Raw genomic sequence first — 18123 nt, forward strand, 5'->3', positions numbered from 1 at the left:
CCTGTGACACATTACTTTGCTCAATAAAAAACGTACAATTTTGTTCTTCCTGTATAGGCTAAACTGAATATCGAGATCCCCTCCACTGACCACCACTTCAGCCCTATGTACAGACGCTTGTAGAACATGTGGGTACAAATAACATCACTAGTCCTCACATTCATAATTGGGACCAGCAATTGTCCTTTTTCTGGGGACACTATTGAGGATCTAAAAGCAAAGACTCCTTTGGCATGAGTCAAGTGTACCCACTCGTGGCACAAACCAATTGAAGCTTACCTGCTGGCACCTTGACTGGACTTTGGGCCAACAGGTTCACAAAAGACTGATTTTGTATATTGTACAAATGACAGATTTCCAACGCCTGTTTCAAAGAAGCCTCACATTGCTGCATCTTAGAACTTTTTGAATATTGAGACCCAAATTGTTGCTTCAAAAGGTCATGACAGTTTTGAATTGCATTCATACCGATTAAACCAGGAACCAGTTTCTTTCTGACTTTCTGTGTCAAATGTTTCTTTCACCACCAACAGCTCCTGTTTTGGAAGAATTTGGTTAAGGATATTAATATCTAGCTCTAGATAACCCCCATATGGGATATCGAGGCCGTTTGCTGCTTTTAACACCAGCCAACCAAACTCCTTCAGTGAATCTACATCCTTGCCTGCAATGTGCTGTTTAAAAACAACTCTCAGTTACCATGGAAACCATAGAGCCAGTGTCAATCAAACAATTTATTTTAACACCCCGCATCTTCACAACAGTGACTGGACATTGACCCACCAATTGTTTAAAAATGTCCTGGCTAGTTCCTTGAACCATAGAGCCAGGCAACCCCTCGCTTACTGTGTGGCTCTCCACAGCAAGGGGTGTTAGTTTAACGGCCCAGGCTTTTGGGCTTGGGGATTGGATAGGCAGGGTGTCTCTGCTGCCCCCATACTTGACTGGGGTTCACAAGCTGTTGCAGTTTTCCCTTGTTGCCTTTCAGAAATCATATTTCTCAAAAGATGTCCGAACGATTTCTGATAAATAATGTCATCATAGCGCGGTTGATGACGTGTTTTCAAATGAAAAACAACGAACTGTCCTCTACAAAACTTCATGTTTTTCTAAATATGTCTGTCTATGCAGCTCGTGCTCACACAGAGGAAGACGAGATGACGTATGACTATCATTGCCTGCAGTAGGCTACAGCGCCTATATACAGCGTTTATAGTTTATTATTAGAATTATTGATTCACAGTTATTTGTCATTAATTTAGAACTATCTCACCATAAAATGGCTTTCATTACATATTTTGAGAAAGCATAGCCTATTTGTGCAATTTAAAGTTCACTGTAATAATCTCTACCATAATAGGCATATAGGGTTTAATTGTACATAAAATATTTAATGTAATATTATTTGAAACAGCCTAGGGGTTTTAATTTTAATTACATGTAATTGTCACTGATTCTGTTTCTCTTGATTGTGGTCAGGATGTGGTTTGTAAGTGAGAGATGGAGAAACTGAAATAGAGGGAGGGAGTACATGAATTTCTCAGAGCTGAAGTTGCAGAGTTTGTCTGTTTGACTGACTAGTATTTAATATACTAATGATTTCTTATTTATTTTAATTATATGGGCTTTCATACAATGCATTTACAGGTTATCTTGCACTGGTTGTTTATGTTCTTCTCTCCACTTCTACTGTGAATTCAGATTAGAGAGCTGAATTCACACTAATGACACTAATAATAACAGATGATGATGATGATGATGAAGAACAATGTGAAGAGTTACTGGTGATGACAGGAATGGGCAGATAAGCTGGAAAACATACAGAAAAACAATGAATGTCAAAACAACTCAAATGAAAATAATGCAAAGCATTGTCTGAAAGTAACTTGTTTTTTATTAAAGAAATTAAGTCAATAACTTAAAACACAGAATGTATAGAATTGAACGCTAATTACATTTACGACTGAACAGTTTACTCACCATAGACAGTAACACTGAATCTCTTACTGTACTTCTGACAACGGTCAGTTTCATAAAGTCCAGTGTGTTCAGATCTGATGTTTCTGATGGTCAGAGATCCAGTTTGATTGTCCATCTGGAGTTTGTCTCTGAATCTTCCATCATTACTGACAAATATATAGTTTATTTGGTCTCTTCTAATGATTTCAGCTATTCGAGTGTTTTGAGGTCCAAACGTCCAGTTTCAGATCATCTCTCTGTAATAATAATAACTACACACTCCACTTTCTAAAACTGTAAACGTCTAATACGTAAACTTCATGTGAAAAAAACAGATAAGACAACAGATAGCCTACTGCAGGTTTAAAATAATACATAATATAATTTTAATACAGAAGTGAAGTGATCAAGGATCTTAAGTGTGTTTCTTGCATACAAAGAAAAACCTTCCAGTGAAGGTTGCAGCGCGAATACAAGCACTGCTTGTATTCATTAAAATTGAATGCACTTACATGCACTATATGAAGGACACTGCTTTACCCACCTCATCTCATCTCATCTCATCTCAGTGTGTCCACTTATAAGTTTAGTGGAGACAAACACAATCAATACAGAGTGAAAGTTTAGAAATGTTTATTTCACAGCAAATACGCAAAACACAGCATACTGATTACAACACTGTTATAAAGTAAAGTACTGTACACTGAAAACTTTTGTAAAAAGAAAAAGAAAAAGAAATTACATTACATCAGCCCACTATTTAACATCACTTAATGGCATGGAAGCATTCAGTAGTGAATGTCTCTTTGTAAAATCTTCTTGCCTGGTGATATTACAACGTTTAATGTGTAAATACACACACAGTGTGTGTCATATACACTGACATGACAATAATAAAGATAATCTCAGATTACCATTATAAGATAAATGGTGAAATAAGCATTTGATCCTCAGGCTGTGCAGTCAGTACAGCTGATTCAGTGTACAGAACCAGCAGAGACTAACTTGACCTTGATCCATGATAACCAGCCAAATCCAGTGTTTGAGAATCTTGTAAATCTCACTCACAGTCAGCAGAGGGAGCCCTTGGCTAATACACATATTCAACAGACTACTAAATGCCTGTTGCTCTCATTACTACTTACTACTTCTCTTTATCGCTTTTTGTTCTGACTCCTGACTCTTGGAATAGGAGAGTATCACATGGATGGCTGTATAATAATACTAACAACTAAGCACACAAACCAGCTCTATACTCAAGTCTAGACATGCATGACTGAGTTATGCAGCCTGTAAAAAAATTATCATGATTTTAACGGTCAAAGACTGTAAAAATGCTACAGTGAAAAACTGTTAACTGTGATAGATCTAACAGTACATTTAATGTAATTTTACTGTAAAATACCGTTAAATTTACAGTTTTTTTTAACAAGTCATTGTATAATTTACAGTGAAAAAACGTAAATTGACATTCCCACAATTCCCTGCGTGGCACTTTTGATGTATTTTTGATGTACATTTGATGTATTTTTGTTGAAATAACTATGTTTCTTCATAGTTTTCTTAGTTTTTTTCTTTTTTCTAATCAGTTATGACATTAGGGTTTAATGTTACATTTAATGTCGTTAAATTAATGTTTATTGCATTTTTAAAATGTGTTACCATGATGGTGTTTAGTGTTTGTGTGAATGACACTATGCAGCTTCTATACATTAATACTAACTTTGTTGTGTAAGTGTTGCTTGTGATGAGCTTTAATTCATCATGTGATTATCACCACCACTGTGACTGGTCGTTGTCAGTGTATTACTATGGTACAAAAGTTCAATAGATCAGTAAATTAACATTATATCAGATAATTAAATACGGTTCAATACTGTAAATTTAAGTAAAGTATCTAAAATCTTTCTCTGAAATGTATTTTATAGCCTACTATTTGATTTATTTATTCAAAAACAAGGCAAGGATAGGCTACTAAATGATTTTTGTCAATGTAATGTGACGGCACATGCGTATCTCATATTTTCCTAATGTTTTGTATTAAACATGGTATCACGTAGATGAATATGCATATGCAAATGATATGCAGATGAGGTTATGCATATAAAACTAGGCGTTGTAAGCTCCATATGGTTATTTCGGGGTGGAGACGCATGTGAACAATCTTCCTCTGACTGGGATTTAAAAAGGTTCTGGCGTACATACGGTATTATAAATCAGAATATTTTTTTGCCGTATGCCATTTTTTGCCTTTCAGGCGCACGCACACTTTTAGTAAGGATCCTACACACAGTTTTATAAATGAGACCCCTGGAGAGATGCGGCTTAGCTGCACTCACATGCCCTTTGTAGGCGCTTTCGACGATGGGCAGGGGTTATCATGAACATTCTAACTGGTCTCCTTCTATGCAGCCCCATACACAACAAACTGCGATGCACTCTTCCAAGTGCATAAATAAGACGCACATTAACTGCAGTATAAAATCTTAGTACCTGCTTGGATTGAAGCTTTCACTGGATCATTTTTAGCTAAAACTTGTTCTTGCTTTATTTATTATTGTTACATTGTTTAATGCATAAATTCATACACAGTTCATAACTGTGTAAATAACTAAGAATATTAAACACACAAACCAGCTCAACTCAAGTTTAGACAAGATTATACTGTTTTAGGAGTTGGTATGAAGTTGGACAGGATTGAAAAATATATATATATATATATATATATGAATGCATTTTGGTGTTCCCCCTAAGGGGATGGAGAGAGTTTGCTTTCACTTTTGCATTTGCGAGGGGTTCACCTATGGGTATTTCTCACGCCAAACTGTACAGTTTCCCTCCTCTTATCCATGGCCCTGATCAGCCCCCTGTAAGTAAAGAAACACATTTGGAAGTCAGAGAGAGACAAGAGAGACCAGTACTGATACAGCACATGATTTAAGCAGAGAGATGAGGAAAAGAAAAGAAAGAAAAAAAAGTGTGCACAAAGGATGTTAAAATGGGGAATAAAATGTCTAAGAGAATTCAACAAATCAATAACATAGGTTCCAACATCTATTTAAAATCAAAGATGCATGATCATGTAAATACATGCACCATCTGAACACTTTTGGACAAATTTGAAAAACATTTTACAATCTGGTTAAAATAAATCATTTACAGGTTTCAGAAATTTGAAATAACAGGTCTTACCGGATCTAAGGTTGCATTTGCACAATCATTCTTTTCTTCAGTCTTGGCTGTTGAATACAAATCAATTTATAAAATTAACAAAGCTTTTATGAATTTGAAATGGAGGTTATAAGACTTTATCACATTTGAACACTATCAGAACAGGACTGTAAAATTAAGAGCCACCCATAAATGTATCAGCTGTCAGAAATACTTGCCTTTACGTTTTGCTATTTTTTTAAATATACAGCTACAAAACTTCAGCACAACTACAATTTTGACTGCTAGTAGCAGAAATACAGCTGTTATCACCAGTATCCCAAGTACATGTTGGTGGAGTTCTGCAAGAAACAAAGCAAAATCTCAAATCAGTGTAAACAAGTTTCACCACACATCAACAAACATGAAATAATGCAAGATCTAATGGAGTTCTTAAAGCTTAAAATTAGCAGTAATTCATTTCTGAGAAACACTGTTGATATTTGAAATCGACACCCAAATTTAACAGGTATAAAAATGATACTTTTAAACATATTTCACACAAAATTGTTCATTTACATATACCTGACCTGGCTGCCTGATTAAATTGAGTGCTTTCCCCTTTAATTGTTGTGATGTCATGAACCAACATAATTTCCTGTTCTGTCTCCTCTTCCCTTTTGCATGGGAGAGGTCAATTTAATTTGGTTTCTGATCATTTTATTTAAAGGAGTCATAACCTAGTATTACATTGGATACCTACTGCTGTATTATAGTCTTTCAGGCCCTTCTAAAAAAGAAAAGTGGAAAAAAAATAAACACAGACCTACTTTTACCCTTATTTCTGAAGGCATTATTGTCTCGCGAGATCAATGCGATGTTTTGGCTGTCGTGGACGCTCATTTTAATAATGCAAATGAGGGGCGCGTTGATTGGTTGAAGGAAGGAGGGGGGTTGACACGCAGGTAACTTCAGCATCATTACAAACTGACATCATGGCGCAAGTGGTGAATGAACCCGACTCGGCCGCGACCTACGGGATTCAACCCTACATGTTTGAGCCGGACTCTGAACCAGAGCTGGAAAGGGAAGATGTAGAGTTGGATGGACGTCTACATCAAGATGTCTCTGAATGGTAAAGACAATCATTTTGACTGAGACATATATTAACATCGGTAACGAGCTAAAACGTTTGTTGCTATTTTCTCCCACATAGGTTTACCTTTTATTTAATGTCGATTACATTAACGGAGATGTAGTCTACTTATTTTATCAGCTTACAGTGGTTATTGAGATGAGACGTTTACTATCATGTGTTGTTTTTGCCTTGTTTCACATTATTTAGACATTCAATATTTTTCTTCTTTAGACAGGTAACGTGTTGTTTTTCTTTATGTTTATTATTACTTGACTGTTTGTTTTATTTATCTATGTATCGTTATCTATTCTATAAAAAATCAATACAATGATATGTTGTCATAGTTATATAATATACAATAAAGCGCACACACATAACGATACGCCAGTTGAAAGTGTTGCTGGGACAGCGTCATTAAAAATGAATTTCATCCACTGGTCCCTGATAGTTTCGTCCGATTTTGGGAGATAAAACACATTTACATGTTTTTTATGGCAATCAACCACAGAGCAAGTCCGGTGTGCACTCGGTTTCTCCATCTTTCTCGACTGAACTGAATATGAGGGGGAGAGGGGAAGGGAGCAGGGACTTCCTGCTGCGGTGTCCATATATGGTATATCCTACTACCTCATGACGTCAAGAGGGAGCTGAAATCAAAATCTCGTATTTGAGTGCGCGTGCACGCGCGCTGGTTTATTTACCCTGAGGTAAACAAACGCTTCACTTTTAAATATCGGCTTCCCGGCCAGTGTATAATCGTTAGTCGATCATAACATACATTGATTCTCGTGGAAAAGTGAAAATTGCAGGTTATGACTCCTTTAATCTTTATTGTAATTATTGGTTTTATGTCTATACTTGACCTCAATTTACGTGTATAATGTTATTTTACTTACTTGTGTGATTATTTTTTGTCATTTGACCTTTTTTTAATTTTTGTCTCCTGCTAAATATGTGGAAATGAGAGCACATGTTGTGTATCATATTTATTTTATTGAGAACATTAAGGGCAATTCACCCAGAGGCTGCTTATTTGTTCTCTTGCATCTAGTATGTTTTTTTCTTTTTATACTTTTTTCTTGTTTAATGTAAATTTTCTTTACTCGATTTATGTTTTATGCGCCTTTTTTATTTACCCCTTTTGCACTGTAACTGAATGGAAGAGAGAACATTAAGGGAAATTCACTAAGAGGTTGCTTAATTGTTCTTTTGCAACAGAGAGGAGAGGAATAAAAGATCCAGAGAAACTGCCGCTTACTGTCCCGTGTTTAACTACACAAAACACACAACACAGACAACAACCAGTTACACCTGGTGCCGTGACCCGGATGGGAGTGAGGTTTACGGGGGTGAGTGTAACTGTCATAAGCCAGTAAGAGCTGTATGTTTAAACCTCACTCCCCTGATCTCAAGAGGCGCGCTAGCGACCGATGTTAGAAGCTGTGGTCTTTAGCCTCCTTGTTAAGAGCGCCTGCTTCCCACGCCAGAGACCATGGTTTGAATCCCGCTGTGAGCGGGTCAGTAGGACTGGTTACACAAACAAACACACCCCTCCCTTCACTACTCAGCCCCTCAAAATAACAAACATGCCACCAGCTAGCGCATTTGTGTTTCATATGTTTTCATTAAAAGACACTGGTAGTTCAGTGAATGGACTAATAATGCTGACGTACTTGGACACGTGTGACAGAGTCGACTGATATCCAGATGTGTGGTCTGGTGTGTGATGGGGTTGTTGATCACACAGCTGTAAGTGTTTTTATCCTGATATTCCACCTCCAGAGGTAGAGAGAGACTGATGCTGAGATCAGACACACTGATGCTGGACAATACACTGATTCCTTTGTACCAGGAGAGAGTCACATCACTCACATTCAACACTGAACACACCAGTGAACAATTTGATGATGAGGACGATGATGAAGAGTCTCTGATAATGACAGGAACTGTCAGCATACCTTAAAAAAACATGAATAAAAACATATTTCAGGAATAAGCGATTACTGATATTGACGTGTGTAAAGATCTTCAATCATCATAGATCAATAATAAATAAAAGTTAACATCAGATTTGCATTGGATTTAAAATTAAAACCGTGTATTATTCAGTTTACTCACCATAGACAGCAATATTGAAACTCTTGTGTTTGACGGCTCTATTGATGACCTGTAGTTTATAAAGTCCAGAGTGTAATGTGTTGATGTTTGTGATGGTCAGAGATCCTGTCTTCTCATCTATCTGTAATCTGTCTCTGAATCTCTCATTATTACCACTATCATATATAGAGATGATCTGTTTATAGATTTCAGCGATACGAGTTTCTGAATTTTTATGTCTAAATGTCCACAGAATCAGATCATCTTTCTGTATTTCAGTAACTTCAGTGTGTAAAGTGACAGAATCTCCCTCCATCACTGATATCGTCTCAGTTTCATCTGTATAAACACCAGACACACCTGGAACAAAACAGTCAACAAAAATAAATAACAAATTCTTATCTCAGATATATTTCAGTTTAATAATAAAAAAATAATAATAATAAAAAAAACAGTAGAAAAATGTAAATGATTACAAATTCCTATGAGATTGTGTTGGTATTTTACACTATCAGTACACATTGTAACGGATCCTACCGAGGCATTGAATAGTCGATTTAAAAATATGTTTATAAACTTAAATTCATTACTTACCACATAAAAACCATAAGCAAAAATAGATAAATGTGTAAACCATCTTATTTAACAGCTAAAGCAGTTTGGAAGCGTAAAATGCAACATTATACAACAAAATTTGGGGTCTGCCTCAGGTCAGTATCAGCAGAGACTAACTTGACAAACAGCCAAATCCATTATCACAGTGATTCTTTACTAAAAATGCTACTAATGCAGAGTCCCAAACCATTCCTGTTTCCAGTCAAACTGTTTGGACATACTGGAATAGTCTGACTGTATAAGTATATAGGCTACTACAAGAATTGAAGCCATAAAAATGTAACTTACCACCCAAAATCCACAGACAAAAACTGACAAAATTATGAACCATCATATTCATTAATAGCCCAAACAGTCTGGAAGCATAAAACGCATAAAAAACTAAAACTAGCACCACATTGATTGTGGGCTGGTTTCTTCAGCTGTTGACTTTCTCTGTCTGTCTGAGATCAGTGTGTAGAGTGACAGAATCTCCATCACTGACACTGACTTCACTGCGTCAGTATCACCAAACACTCCTGAAGATCATATAAATGTTTTCCAGACAAAATTATGTTATTTATACAGAGAAGATCTAGTAAATAAACTCTGTGTATCCGTAAACACTCTACATATAGTAATAAAAAAGTGCACAAACTATAAAAGTGATTTCTATTTACTCACGGCACAGGCCGAACAGGAACAGAACACACAGATGAGAGGAAATCATTCTGACTTTACTCAACTTCAACAGAAAACTGCTATAAGAGCCCATTTAAACTGTGAGCGGATCTTTCACACACTGATGTTCTCATTATGAGGTTTATGTGGTTGAGAAAACAAAGCACACACTTGACTTTACACTCACACAGACAAACTCGTGTGCTTTAACTTCACTTCTACACAACACAATAAACCACAAACTAACACCGGGCTATAGTTGTAACACACGTGCTTTAAAACTTTCCACACGTGCCAGCATGACAAAACTTAGTGTATTTACTAATTGCCATATCAACACTAGCAAAATTTGAGCCAAAAAACTAAAAATCTTTGGAAGATATCACTGAACATTTCACAAGTTCATTTGCCCATATAATCTTTAAGCTAATAAGGTTAAGCGTACTTGGCTTGCTGTCAGCAGTGGAGGGGCTTGAGGAAGCAGCTTCAACTCCAGCACAGATAGACCTCTCAGTGGGACTACTAATGCTGGGATGAGGAGTATGGCAGCAAGATGCCTGAATTATGATGGTGGAGCTGGGGAGGAGGAGGGACGCTAACAGCTGATGCCAGAGCATGATATGCGGCTGCTTATATGATCTACAGTTCATTGAGAGATTAGATGGGTTCACTCCTCACAAAATTAAGTTTGTGAACTTCACTTATTTAACCATAGCAAAAATTAAAAAGTTCAGTAAATTTCTTACTGAAGTTAATTTTTCATCTCAGTTTTTAGTGTTTTTATACAATGAGACAAATCTGATATTATTTTAATCTTACATCTGTTATTTAACAGTTTTAACAGTTCTTTAATGTTGATCTAACCAGCAGAAGACAGCAGGGTTTAAATCCCAGTTGTGCAGGAGGGGCATGTTGTCACACTGCGTTACAATGAGCCCCTATTAGAAATATGCTATTATATTATATACTTTTATGAATTAGGCTATATTTAAAAACCATGAGAAAAGGTGCATAAAGACTGAGAGTCAATGTTCAGAAATTATTAATTATTATGTTTTGAATGTTGTATAGCTGTGTTTTCTGGTGTGTTCATTGTCAAACTCAAAGTACAATATTTTTAATTTTTTTAAAAAGCCATTATTTTATATGAAAAAGTTAATAATTTTATTTTATTGACAAAATATTTTAGTTTGTCTTGTTGGCTATATATATATATATATATATATATTTTTTTTTATTAGATCAGATTGCATTTTAAGCTGTCATATGGTCATGTTAATGTGCTCCACCTATGGGGCATGTTGTCACATTTCACTTCCATTCTTTCGGGGTAAATCAAGAAAAAAAAAGTATACACTGTATTAATGAAACAAAAATAAATTCTACAAGACATGTGGGAAATTAATGTGGGAAAAAATAAATACTATGAACCTAAGTTGATTTACTCAAACTGATAAAGTCAAAAAGTGTTAGGTTGTGCCCTGCAAGTCTGAACATCCAAAGACATCTGAAGCCTGACGGTCATTACTGATGTGACACTGACCTCTGCTGGTGGAAATGAGTTATTGGATGTGACAAGTTCTCAATAGATTTCACACTGAATTCTATAGTGGCTTCAACAGGAGCTAATAATATTCACTAATTAATTTGCAGCTCATTATTACTCTTCCTGTTTTGTCTAATTCATTGTAGTACAATATTACGGTCTAATCCATGAGATTTAACAAGATTTTTGTTTTTACAACTATTACACTTTCCATGAATAGGTTTACATGCTTATTAACTTCAACTTGAAGGTCAGAAAAAAAATTATTCATACCTGTTTGTGGAATATTATATCCCACCACATTATGTCCAATTAGATAATGTTCAACCTGTCAATCATCTCCATCTGGTTGTTAGTGTAGCATAAGGTATGGGAAATCATAATGACATAATCAGAGAGAATATTTTAGAATAAGAGTATATGTTCTTTAAAATACATAAACAGTAACCCCCCTGTAAAATAATATGATATGTACAATAACAATTGGAGAAAAAATCCGTGCCATGAGATGTTTCAAAAAGTGGTGGGGACATGTCCAACCTGCAGATTACTCCTAGAATAGAATAAAAATAGAATAGAATAGAATAGAATAGAAAGCCTTTAATGTCATTATACTCACATACAATCAAATAAACATAATTCTTCAGAAAAATAATAACTTAACATGAATAAATGTGTCACATTCACATGTTCTTCTTGGAATTAAGCATTCAGTATTGAATGTAAATTTAAATCTATGACAGGACTAATTGGTCATGATAACCAAAAAAAAAAAAAAAAAAACATTCGAACACTGCAGTTTATATCTGATTCTTTCTAATGTTCTTCTCCATTTCTCACTTACAAATAAAAAAACAAAATTCCACATTTATTTCTATAGTGCTTTTCACAATATAGAGCATCTTTCTTGATCTGTTATAGAGTGAGTGATCTGTTATCAGAGGTGACTGTGTCCAAGTAATGTCCATATTTCAGAAATGAACACTTCTAAAACAATAGAGATCATGTGTTTAGCTATATTATTTTGAGCTCATTGAAGCAATTACTACAAGTTGTGATCTATAATGATTACAATATATAGATACATTTTGAACTAGGTGTCATCAAGTCATTGACACACAGTCCACATACTGTGAAACGCAGCTTCAACCACAATATCAATTAATAATCCAATATGGCTGAAAACAATCAAGTTTACATGAATCAGTTAACATGTATTTCATTTCACCGTGTTCAACATCTACATCTGAGGTTTACTTTGGCATAAAGAGACAAACATTGTCAGTGCAGAGAGAATGTTTAATAATATTTCTTCATAAAATAGACAATTGCCATTCCTACAGCCTAAAATATCAAGTATAAAAGAACAAATCTGCTAACAACACTTGAGCTAAAACTCAAATAATCTGTCCATAAATGACCACATTATACAAACATAAATAATGACAGCAGCTGCAAAAACGTTTTGTTAAAAAATGCACTATTTACTGTTTTACATTATGACACCTTTCTTCAGGAAAATAAAAACTTCATATGATTAAAAACGTCACATTCAGAATATTATCACATTAGCTATATCTTGACTGAGGAGTTCACTACTTCACTACGAGGGAGTCATTAACACACACACACAGGACTGAACACATTTAGGGCCCTATTTTAAAGGGATAGTTCACCCAAAAATGAAAATTCTGTCAGTAATTACTCACCCTCATGTTGTTCCAACCGCGTAAGACCTTCGTTCATCTTCGGAACACAAATTAAGATATTTTTGATGAAATCTGAGCCTTGTCTCACTCCTCCATAGGCTGCTAGGTGGCCCAAACTTGCTGGCCCAGAAAAGTTATTAAAGAGATCGTTAATATAGTCCAAGTGGCTACAGTGGCTCAATCTCAAGTTTATAAAGCGACGAGAATACTTTTTGTGCGCAAAAACAAACAAAAATAACGACTTTATTCTACTATTCATTTCCTTCTCTCTGGGCCTCGTAGTGTTTTTGCGCAGCGCGTCTGTGTTGCACGTCATCACGCATCACACACATGACCAGCGTCGGCCAATAGTGAGCCTACGTGGTGACGTGTAACACAGACGCGCTGCGCAAAAACACGAAAACACTACGCGAACCAACTAGAGGTCGAGAGAGAAGGAAATGAATAGTAGAAAAAAGTCGTTATTTTTGTTTGTTTTTGCGCACAAAAAGTATTCTCGTCGCTTGATATACTTAAGATTGAGCCACTGGAGTCACTTGGACTATATTAACGATCTCTTTAATAACTTTTCTGGGCCAGCAAGTTTGGGCCACCTAGCAGCCTATGGAGGAGTGAGACAAGGCTCAGATTTCATCAAAAATATCTTAATTTGTGTTCCGAAGATGAACGGAGGTCTTACGCGGTTGGAACAACATGAGGGTGAGTAATTACTGACAGAATTTTCATTTTTGGGTGAACTATCCATTTAACGATCTGAAACACAACACAAGTATCAAGCACGAAACGCAAGTAACTGTGGGCGGGTCTTGGGCGCTGTTGCTATTATACCGGTGGGATAAATGACTCTTGCGCCCGACGCAAATCTAAAATGAGTTGGTCTGAAGTAGCTTCATTATTCATAGGCGTGGTGTGGGCGTTACATGAAATAAACCAATCAGAGCGATATCTCACATTCCCTTTAAGAGCAGGTGCGCTTGTTCCATGGCAGATTGCTATTATAACGGCGGATTTGCCAGGCGCACGCCAGGAGCGGTTCACAGCCGAGGAGACCGACGTTCTCGTCATGGCCATAAAAGAGAGAGAAGTGATGTTGGGGATGGAGAAACACACCCAAATTAGCTTCGGTTAAACAGGCGTATGATAATTTGGGTAAATGTGTAAGCTAGATGCATGCCTATTTTTTCACATCTTCATGGACACAACAATGATTTCCCTCGTGTGTTCATATTTTTCCTTGTAATAATGTACGATTTGCAAAAATGAACACTGCTGCTTCTGTGTAGATGAGAGAATCAAAGTGTATGTGCGTTGTGCACACGCTACATTGATTATGGCCAAGCATGAGCCCTTAAAATATCATGAATAACATGCGCAACGTGCCACTGACTTTAGACTAGGTTTTTCCTGGTCAGTGGTGGAATTGTTTTCTAAACCTGCAAAATAGCACCAGGGAACGTTTGCCCCGGAACACGCCTCCTCTTTTCGCTGAACCGCCCTGGGGAGCGCAAGTGTATTTCGTAGTTTACCGACGTGCGTCTGTGGAGAGAAAGTCCGCTGTGCGCGATACATGCGTCGTGTACAAAGTCAATTGCGCTGGGTGCAAGATAGGGCCCTTAATCTCATTTTACATTGTTCGTGTCTCTGAAAATCCTTGAAAAAAGTTATGGGTTGTGTGTTCTACAGACATGTGCTGTTTCTTAATAAAGATTAAATTCTTTTAGAAATTGCTTAAAAATGAAATGCTAATAATTCAGTCATCTGTAACAAACAGCAACAATCAGTGCTTTTGTACTTTAACTTTGAGGTTTTGAGCTTTGTTACATAAACCTCAACATGATATATGTCCAGTAATAAACGGATCTGTATGATAATACAGTCTGGATGATCATCTTCTTAAAGCGACTTCTGAATACACCGTCTGATGCCGTCCATCATCAGCCTCCTGTAATGAAATGCACTTTACTGATTTCATTACTCAATTCACAAAACAAAACAAGCAAGCACATTATGAACCATTAAATACAGATTTGTAAAAAAATGGGTATGATGTGTGAGTGTTTAATGATACAACATTATGTTTATAAAAAAACAAGTAGACAAACAAATTAACTGTACTAGATTAGCAATAGCAAGCTTTCATATAAGAGATTTAGTGCAGAGAATAACAATCGTATCTTACCGTATCCTGAGATCTGTGTTTAATGAATGTCCCATCAGTATATTCAACTTCTTCTTCATTATTCTGAGCTGTTTAATGATAATTTATATGTATATATAAAAAAATATAATACTGAAATGTTGGTTACAGGCTTTGTTGGCATTTCTGAGAACTACTTTTACAATAAAATATTAATTTTCCTGTTGTATGTAATACTTGCCGTCTTGTTTTGCTTGTGTGTATTTCCTGCGCCGACAGAAGAACAACACGACTAAAACTGAGACCAGCAACAACAGCAACAACAGCGATACAAGGAGAACTGGAGTTTGGCTGGATTCTACAATGATAAAACACACACAGTCATTAATCTACTGTAAGAGTCTCAACAAAGATGAAAACAGCAGATCTTTACTTTATAAAAGAAAAGAGCAAATTCTCGTCTGTTTGATAAACACTCAACCATCTATCAATACTCAGTCGCTGTATTACTTTCTACAAAACGAAAATTATATTCAAATTAATTTATATAATTTATAGGTAATAATGTAACCGTCAAAGGATGTGCTGGGAAACCCTCTCAAATGGATTAAACTGCACATGCATGTAAAAGGACATAATTAGTCAAAATGCTCAAATGTGTGTGAGAACACACATCTATAAAACATTTGAGAGATAAACGTGACATTATTAACAAGTCCAATTATGGACAATGAATGTGTCCAGTGTGAAAACCCTCTAATACTGACGTACCTTCACATGGTTGGCAGAGTTGTGTGATGTTGTCCAGATGTGTGGTCTGGTTGCTGATGGTATTGTTGATCACACAGCTGTATGAATCATCCAGACACTGAATCTCCAGAGGTAGAGAGAGACTGATGCTGAGATCAGACACACTGATGCTGGACAATACACTGATTCCTTTGTACCAGGAGAGAGTCACATCACTCACATTCAACACTGAACACACCAGTGAACAATTCTGTTCTGATGATCTTTCTGACACTGAAGGTTTTTGTGGAGAATCACTGATGACAGGAACAGTTAAAAGACCTAAGAAACATGAAATATTTTCAACGATCAGAAACGTTTAACTTTGAATCCATAAATAATCATCTAATATAATCTAATAAATGCTCTAATTTAAATATATTTAAACTAATAATAAAAACATTTGAAATGATTCAGCCCATGAGTTCACTCACCATATACAGCAATATTGAAACTCCTGTGTTTGACCCCTTCATTGATGATCAATTTATAAAGTCCAGAGTGTAATGTGTTGATGTTTGTGATGGTCAGAGATCCTGTCTTCTCATCTATCTTTAATCTGTCTCTGAATCTCTCATTATTACCACTATCATATATAGAGATGGTCTGTTTATAGATTTTAGCGATACGAGTCTCTGAATTTTGAAGTCTAAATGTCCACAGTATCTGTTCATCTCTCTGTATTTCAGTAACATTAGTGTGTAAAGTGACAGAATCTCCCTCCATCACTGATATCGTCTCTGTTTCATCTGCATAAACACCAGACACACCTGGAACAAAACAGTCAGCACAACATAGTCACAGCCCAGTTAGCAAATGTCGCCTATTAGACGTTGAATAGACGTAAATCTTCAACGTCTAATTACGACTTTTCAACGTTGAAAACAGGTCGATCTTCAACGTCTTGATGGAATATGTAAAACTCTTTAAATTTATTTGAGATAATAATGAACATGGTTTTGTAGTTTGTTTTTCTCCGTTATTTTAGCTTATACCATGGTCTGGGTGAATACTCGATTCTGATTGCTGATTGGCTGTCCAATAAAAAGTGATAGAGGACACCTAATAAATAAACCGTCAGGCGTAACCAGGGAAACCAAGTTACTGTTTATAAAAACTTTAGATTTTGATTCTAAAACTAATTAAAATAAACTAATGTTTTAAAAATCAAGCATAGCGTTAGTTCTGGCAGGTCACGTTAGTCAAGCTCGCATCAGCTGACCCTCAGCTGATCCACATCTACCTATAGGAATATGTACTTAAAATCTTGAATTAAATATATTTGCAAATTTTCATGTTGGTTCTGTTCTGTTTACCCCAAGGGGGATTATTGCTGCTCTCCCTGCTCTTATCCATGCTAGGCTGCATGGATGCGCAGGGAGTTCTCGCCCAGAACTGAACCATACCGCCAATCCAAACTGTAGGCTAATTGTCAATCATATTTGACGGTAGTGGTCCTGACAGAAATGTGTTATTCGGCAAGTGACCATGGTATAAGCGGGTTAATGCCCTTTGAGGTGTCCATTTTCATGTATTAATGGACTTCGTTGGGCATTATCCTTTACAGGTATAACAGACTTATCCTGTCTTAGATTATAAATTGAAAACATGTGGTATCTTAGATGATCAGTTGAAAACACGTAGTCAAACAGTCCGGCCGAAACTACTTAGTTGAAATCACGTAAACCAGTCCAAGGCGGACCGAATTATTTTCAACCATATTTCAACGGTGAAAGACGGTAATTGTTTACTGGGAGATTATCACCTCAGAGTTTTTTTTTTTAAGAAAGACAGAAAAAAAAACCACTATCATTTCTTAAACCTAAGAGTTTAAACAAAGTACATAAAATCTAAATATACGACAAAAAAAGCATAAAGCTTCATCCTTACATTACTGTCCACACTAATAAGATGCTCCCTAATGAAATAAGATCTTAGATAATCCTACCATTTGCTGTTAAGCTGGTAACAGTGTTTGAATGTAGTTGTTGCTGTGTCAGCTTTAAGGGCCCTATCATACACCTGGCGCAGCGCCAGGCACAACACAAGTGTTTTTTGCTAGTTTAGCCCGACTCAGTTATCTTTTTCACGTCCTGCGCCACATTGTTAGCAAATGCATTTGTGCGCCATGGTCTGAAAATGAGTTTTTATGAATGAATAGCTTGCTCTAACAGTTGCTCTGGTCTTCGTCAACAACACGCTCTTTTGCACCTCCTGTTGGTGAGGTCGACTAACAGCAGATGGAGAGTATGCTCGGTAATCTACTGCTTTTCCTGCAGTTCCTGGATGTCAATGTTGAATTTACTGTCGAATTTGAACCACT

General features: G+C 36.3%; 2 protein-coding genes across 2 annotated transcripts in view; both read right to left on the reverse strand.

Annotated features, from left to right (window-relative positions):
* LOC311085884 (uncharacterized protein) overlaps positions 1–394 on the reverse strand; it is a gene marked incomplete at its 5' end in the record, with an annotated part of 58429 nt that extends 58035 nt beyond the window's left edge. The window contains one exon of the mRNA XM_084118504.1: positions 280–394. Coding sequence (XP_083974630.1) covers positions 280–394 — 115 coding nt within the window. The remainder of the gene's footprint in view (positions 1–279) is intronic.
* Positions 395–7680: 7286 nt separating this feature from the next.
* Positions 7681–17800, reverse strand: LOC311085885 (CD48 antigen-like; the record flags this gene model as incomplete). Its single annotated transcript, XM_084118505.1, has 4 exons — positions 17749–17800; positions 8366–8704; positions 7921–8205; positions 7681–7754 (listed from the first exon to the last, which is right to left on the reverse strand). Exons 2-4 carry the CDS (start codon positions 8658–8660, stop codon positions 7681–7683), a joined length of 654 nt encoding a protein of 217 aa, XP_083974631.1. The 5' UTR covers positions 8661–8704; positions 17749–17800.
* Positions 17801–18123: the final 323 nt, after the last annotated feature.

This window comes from Abramis brama (genome assembly GCF_963993115.1).
Source record: "Abramis brama genome assembly, chromosome: 6".
NCBI classification, from domain to species: Eukaryota; Metazoa; Chordata; class Actinopteri; order Cypriniformes; family Leuciscidae; genus Abramis; species Abramis brama.